We start from the raw sequence: 7,564 nt of genomic DNA, 5'->3' as shown, positions 1-7,564 counted from the left end.
ATGTGTTAGCATTTGTTTCAAGAGTGTTTGATTTATTTTGCAGTCATACTTAAGTTTGGTACTTTAGTCTCACTTGATGTGTTTAAATTATATAAATTTTAACGTGGGCTATTTCCTTTTTGTAATCGTAGGAAAAGTGAATCTTACTATTGTAGCTAGAAGAGTAAACACAAAACTTTGAATTAAACAATCCGTGCTGTGAGCGCGTTCTAAGGATCAATCCCTTAGACGGGAAGTAACATGTTAGGCAGATAACCATAGTAGCTTTGCCATAAATACAAACTCATTCGTTCATTTGTTGTTCAGTACAAAACTACACAATAGTCTATCTGTGATGTGTCCACCGCTTGTGACGAAAACCTATTTTTAGTATTATAAGTTTTCAGATATACTGCAGGTCTAAATACCAAATACAAATTGAAATAAACATGTTTACTAAGTCTAAACCAATCGAATTTATCAACTAACAATCTAAAACAGATGCAGAGAACTATAGATGTTGAATGTACTATAATCACTCACATTAAAGTGTTATTAGACGAGGAAGCTAAGTAAGAAAATGAATAAAAAATACCACTTCGACTCAGTGTATTGGTTCATTCTTTGTTGACGTTTCAAATGTACGTCTTGGAAGATGTTTGAATTTGGCTGTGTTTCTTAACCATTAAGTTATCTATTAAATAACTTTTAAATGCTGAGCTTAATATATTTTTAAACATCATAATCAAGTGTATTAGGAGTGGTTTCCATCAAGATACAGTGTTTTGTTGTTCTGTGTTAAAGGGTAGGAACTTAATATTAGTTAATTTTATTATATAAATACAGTTTTAATGATTCTTGTTTGCAATGAATTATGTTTTTTTAAAGTTATAGCCCTTGCTTTTCATAATAAGTGAAATCTAATGTAAATAAAGCTACTATTAACACATTGGACTGAAATAACATAAAATCATATACTTACCAAACTGCTTGAGATAACACGTGTGGTTTGAAAATCATTTGTTTCATTGAGAGATATTTTTGTTTTTCGTATTTCTGAAACATAATTCTATGCATGTGCATGGTCGTTAGGTTCATGTTAAAAACACTGTTTATATTACATGTAAGATTTCACAATAATATGTTAGTCGAGAAATCTGCCAGTAAGACCTTTCCAAACCAACGTTGCGAGGACTGACACAGGGCACGTGCTACCGCTATGAAATTACGTTATTTTTCATCCAATCCCAGGCTAGCATGGCCAATGGTGATAAGATAGATTCGCGGTAACTCCACCGACCAAGTCTTTTAGACAAGTGCGAAGAGGACGTATGTTTAGACGAACAAGTTCAACGTGCAGAGAGCGTGTGAAAAAGAGTGCGTAGTTGATCTGACGTTATACAGTTAACGAAGTTCTAACGATTTTAAATTCTGATATTTGTACAAAAGATTTGCACTTGACTTTTCAGTTTTATTATTTAATTTTCGTTGATAAACACAGAAAAAAGCTACTTTATAGATCTTTTTTTTAAAAAAAGAAAAACCTTAGAATAATCGATGTGATTCCTGCATCGAACTAAAGACTAAAGTTGCATTATACCGTAGTTTGCCAACTTTCGGCCATTAAAACTTTTGATGATAAACAAACTACTTGGAGTTATTCTTTCACTGGTCAAATCCGATATTATATGAACGTGTATAACAAAACTAGGGCGTATTTCAGCGGTGGAGTTATGTGAGATACTGCGTACAGCCTTACGTATTTACGTTTCACTGATCAAAGACTGCGTTCATGCTTAGAACCATCAATCCTGTATCATTTCAAAGATGAGGAAAGAAAATCTAGTCCTTGTTGTAATAGTTACTGGTAAGTGGTGCTTCCGAAACTTCTAGGTTAATTTCAAAAGCCCAATAAAGATGAGGTAATTTATTTATTAGAGTAACTTCGAGAGCCCAATAAAGATAAGGTTAAAAACTGAGTAGTTAAAACACAGCTAAGTATGTTCTGGTTTTATTATTAAAAGTTATTTTTCGAGACTCTAGTCCTGGTCCTAGTCCCCAACTATGCTTAGAGCGTTATGAGAAACAATTTATCAATGTATATTCAAGGAAAGATAAAGTTATATTCAGAAAGAATAAACCAGTTTTATTAAGTAAGAACTTGTGTCGCTAAAGTTTCGTCGGAACGAAGTTACGGAAAGTTAATTAACAAACGGAGACGTAACAATACTGAAACATTCATTTCCTCGCACCTGGCTGTTCTGGAGATGGACACTGTTTGAACTTAGTTTTAGAACTGATTGGCCCTGGACCATGTGAGTGAACATGAATGTTGCTAATATCAGCTAACTTAAGATCAGTGTTAAGTCCAAACTTTTTATAATCAAGGGTTGCCAGAGCTTTTTATGAAAAAGTCCAAAAGCCAGAGAGTAGATTCTACAAAGCCAGTAAAATACTTATCTATGTAACATCAAATTTTGTCAACTAATGTTCTACGATTGCGCATTGCCTAGTGTCACTGAATTAACACTTGACGTCAAGCAGTATCAATGTTTTGTCCATAAATTATCGAGTGTAACCGTATTAATGGGAAGGATATCCACGTTATTGTTGAATGTTTTGTAATCATGTCACTCTTTCAGTTTTGGTGATCTTAGTTTACGGTATTTTTTGTTACTGCCTTTGTAAATTTAAATTTATTTATATATTATTTTTTGTTATTATAGTAACTATGAAAAGAAAACAGCTATATAAATAGCAAAAATACATGTTTGTCAAACTAGCATCGTATTGTATAAATGAAGAGAGAAATAACTGACAATATTGTGTTAGTCTAAACTGCTTTTATTAGTCTGCTATATTATTACTAGGAAAATGACAAATTTCGGTAGATGCTTCTATAAGTCAATGGTAAAGTAGAAAGTACTGTATAAATACTGAAACACAAAACTATTACTACATCATGAAAATGTTATTCTAAACCACTCTACTACTGAATCAACATAAGTTATACTACAATATTTATATGCATTTTTTATATTTAATGTTACAGATTATAAGATAATTTGTTGATAAATGTGCTATATACATATGAATGTTTGAAAAGCAGCACCCTATACACTTTTGATGTTGTACAAACATTTCTATACTTCACACACTTTGAAACTATTGATGTTCGAATAAAATTAACTTACAAAGCTTTTTCTCTGCTCTTCACCTACAACTTTTGCAGATTGTTGTCTAGCAAGGTGATGTATTCGTATTTTTGCATAAACACATTATCCAATTATGAACATGTTTACCTTCTGTTGTACAATCAAACCAGAGATAACTCCATTCAAAAATACTTTCAAAACAGCAATCTGAATTCCAAGGCTAATTTTAGTTGCATGAGGAAGTTTACCATCTGTGGATTTTAGAAGTCTCCCAAATCACTTTCCTGTTGCCTTACATACTTCAATTACACTTGCTGGTGCCTTACATACTTCAATTACACTTGCTGGTGCCTTACATACTTCAATTACACTTGCTGGTGCCTTACATACTTCAATTACACTTGCTGGTGTCTTACATACTTCAATTACACTTGCTGGTGCCTTACATACTTCAATTACACTTGCTGGTGTCTTACATACTTCAATTACACTTGCTGGTGCCTTACATACTTCAATTACACTTGCTGGTGCCTTACATACTTCAATTACACTTGCTGGTGTCTTACATACTTCAATTACACTTGCTGGTGTCTTACATACTTCAATTACACTTGCTGGTGCCTTACATACTTCAATTACACTTGCTGGTGCCTTACATACTTCAATTACACTTGCTGGTGCCTTACATACTTCAATTACACTTGCTGGTGCCTTTACCAAATCATCTCTATTTCTTTTTTGTTGTAAAGTTGACAGTTTTCTAGGATTTTCATTTGTTGAGTATCTACTCTAAATAATTTGTACAATGCATTCATTTTCGTGCCATTCTGACTGCATAACCAACCATATAACCCACAGCTGCTTTCTTACAGAGAGAAAGAGGTGTGCAGTTTGGTGCATCTTCGTAATCATGGTTGTTCTATATACATAAGCTCATGATGTTTATGATCATATCTGCTTACCACAAACGTCTAACACAACCGCAGAACAATTAGGAAATCAAACGAGATCTTTTGTGACATCTAGAATTAATATTTCATCCTGGATAGTGCAGTTTTTATTTCATGACACATGAGCAATCTTTTACATGCAGTTGTGTGTCAAATAGTATGATTGTTATTAAAACCACAAGACGACCTACGAGCAGCAAAAATAGAATATAATAAAAGAGTTGCAAGTGATCCTGGGTAATTTATATGTTAAAAGATACTTCAAGAAGAGTGAACAGGATGGCATTAAATTTCATATAATTTTTTGCACAGATTTTACTGCAGTTAGAAACCCAGTAAATGATATTTTACGACGAACTGTTTACATTCTTTGCCCGGCGTTTTCTGTTAAATTGAAAATATATTTTTCTGTTTCTACTAGAAATATTTTCCAAAATGATTCGTTAAAACTTTTCATTCGACTCTTGTAATTTTTGACTAATGAATTTGGAGTTGAATAAATGAAAGATTCTATCAAATCTATATATAAATTTATTTGTGGGCTTGTTGCTCTTAAAGTTAGGCAAGTTCAAATTTTTGTTGCAAAATTCTATGGCATTGGCTACACTTGAAAAATTAAAAGTTTATGTTGCAAAGTTAACTTTCATTCTTCTGCTTTTGTCATTAAATGTGCGTTGATTTATTTCCTTGATGTAAGTCTTCTTGTTTTTGAAATGTATGCAAATAAGGTAACGAAGTGATGTATATTCACGTATTCTACTTCATAAAATTTTATTGTGTTTCAAATGAGTTTTAGCATGTTGCATACATCATATATGATATACGGCTTGCATTTTTCATTGCTAGGATGAAAAAAAAACCACTGTTGCAAATTTTCTGGCGACAAATTGGCACCCAATCCTTTCAACATGGAGAAATAGCAACTTTCACTATCACAAACAAATACCATAATTGTAATCTCAACATCTGAACGTTTTTTAGGCATCTTTTTATCAGATTTGCTCTTTTTTCTTTACATGCCATAAATTAAGAAATATCCAACATGTACCTTCCAGTTGTTTTTAGAGTAACAACAATAAACACCAATACATGGCTGGAAAGATGAGTTGAACATCTTTATCTGCCTCAACATAAAAAAAGCCAAGAAACTGTATTCCTCTTCACGTGTTTTCTTATGTCCCTTTTATTTAGCATTAAAGCACAAATGGTTTTATTGGTTCCTTCTTTTCCACCATAAGTATACCTTTCAAAATTGTAAGTTTTGTTTGTGTAAAATTGCAGTATCAAGAGAAATGATAGCAAGAGTGGAAGATATCCTTGTGAATTAATTATTATTCTTTTAGTAAGCAATGCTCTTTTGAAGATTTGAAAAGGGATATCCGAATAAATGTGGTTTAGCATATCAAAATTATTGGTATATATTAAATTTTCATTTTTTTCTGAGCTTGTACAATCACCTTTAATGAAATAACAGATCGTTTCAAAGGCAAGTTTTTTGCTAGGAAAATGTTTAATTTGTTTTCCCAACTGAGTTCAAATGATCAACAGTTTTGTCGTGTTTTCTCTTTCATTGATGCAGGACTATCACTTACATGGTAGTTATGATCAAGAAGTATTGTTCTGTCCAGATGTGCTTGAGGCAACTTGATCTAGAACAACATTGTCATGTGTGCTTGAACTGAAGGACTTCGCACTGATGTTCTCTTTTTTTTGGCAAATAAATCACAACATATAATTGAATCGATAATTTACTAAAGTCATTTATTTATTTTTAATGCGTTCTTCATTACATGGAAAACTTGTTTTATTGCTTAACTACTGTAATTATTATTTAATTCTATATTAACAGTTAAATTCTACAGGAATAGTGCCACTCAAGAAGAAATTTATAATCTATCTATACAAACAGACACAACAACAGGTACCATTGTTTTGGCTTACGTATTAGAAATGAATATTCTTAGAAATGGCAATGGTATCATAGCTACTTGTTTCCTGGTGGGACAGCGGTAAGTTAACCGACTTCCAAAACTACAGCCCGGGTTTCGATTCCCCGCTGTGGGCACAGCAGATAGCCCAATGTGGGTTTGCTCCAAGACAAATAAACTGATTTCTCAGAGATGTTACGTTCTTAACCCGATATTACTATGAGTATAACAACAATTTTCTGTTGATTAGTTTCTTCACAATAATGTAGACCTATGTATTACATCAGTTTACCTCATCTAGTTTGTTATAACAAATTTTATCTAGAAACATACTCCAACAATTAAAAGAACTTTGTATAATAACGAATTCAAATAAAACTAGACAGCTGAGCATCATCAGAAGTTTTCTCACAATAAACAATTAACCGAATTTTCAACAGTCTAAAAAAATATTTGACTAATTAGAACAGCATACTCCTTAGTTATACTAATATATACTTTTTTGTAGATGATCAGGAAATGAAAATACAGTGGAAAACGTATTACATTTTGACCTGTTTTTATTCAACTTGTTCAGAGCACAACCTGCAGGTTTCTGTTGGATTACACTTTTCTTTCCAAATAATGACAATCAGGTTTTTTCAACAGTTCAGAATGTTTGTCTATAGAAAACTGTACGAAAGTGAAAAATGCGGTTAAGTTGACAACTACTATATCATAATGAAACGGAAAGAAAACTCCAAGCTTGAAAATTATATGCGCTTAAAAGTGACAAAAAACAACTAAAACACAGTTTTCAGTGAAGCGACACAGCTCGTGGTCTATTGTTACTATTCCATGAAACACAAATTGATATTTTTACATTAGACAAAGGTTACAGCTTGAAAACATTACACTCTACAATATGACTTAGCAACTGTAATTACGAAAAGAAACCAACAAGATGACCACATTATAACTTCATTATAACTCAGTCTAGTTAAGTATAGAGATCAGTTGGTTAGTGTCCGATGCATAGGAAAGCGTTAAATACTAGAGACTATTAAACTATCCTCATTATAAAATATAAAGCAGACGACATTGAGATTCACAACTTTACATACACATTACACAATTAGATAAATCTTCAATAAACTTTATTTCCTTGTTTCTAGATTATACTGGACAACAAAAAATTTACTACTGGAGAAATCTCAAGTTATTAGGGTAATTTGATGGTTTCCAAAACGTATTCAAAATTTGTCCATCGTCTCTAGATGTTGAGTTATTGTAATATCTCAGTATTTCATTAGCACTATGTGAAATACCATGCAATCAGCTCAATGCAATAGATTTACGCTGTAAAATTAAGTTTACTTGGACAGTTTAATGGGTAAAAGGCATATATTCTTGATAACTTCAAACATTGACTGTATTGTATTGGTGTAAAATTCAAATATATTGTTCATGTATGCTATTTGTTCTCAATATAATTGTAGCGAAGTGCGCCACTTTTGCTTCATTCCCACGGTCACCTGCTTGTTTGTTTGTTTTTGAATTTCGCGCAAAGCTA

The 7,564-nt window shown here is 32.2% G+C and overlaps 1 protein-coding gene across 1 annotated transcript in view; it reads left to right on the top strand.

Annotated features, from left to right (window-relative positions):
- The first annotated feature begins 1,265 nt into the window (after positions 1 to 1,265).
- Positions 1,266 to 7,564, top strand: part of LOC106467163 (protein APCDD1-like) — a 79,082-nt gene continuing 72,783 nt past the window's right edge. Inside the window, exon 1 of the mRNA XM_013927484.2 lies at positions 1,266 to 1,846. Within this exon, the coding sequence (XP_013782938.2) occupies positions 1,807 to 1,846 (40 nt within the window). The 5' untranslated portion in view covers positions 1,266 to 1,806. The remainder of the gene's footprint in view (positions 1,847 to 7,564) is intronic.

This window comes from Limulus polyphemus, unplaced genomic scaffold, assembly GCF_000517525.1.
Source record: "Limulus polyphemus unplaced genomic scaffold, Limulus_polyphemus-2.1.2 Scaffold2512, whole genome shotgun sequence".
Taxonomy (NCBI): domain Eukaryota; kingdom Metazoa; phylum Arthropoda; class Merostomata; order Xiphosura; family Limulidae; genus Limulus; species Limulus polyphemus.
The sequence above is the reverse complement of the archived record's forward strand: the minus strand, read 5'-3'. Positions and strand labels throughout refer to the sequence as shown.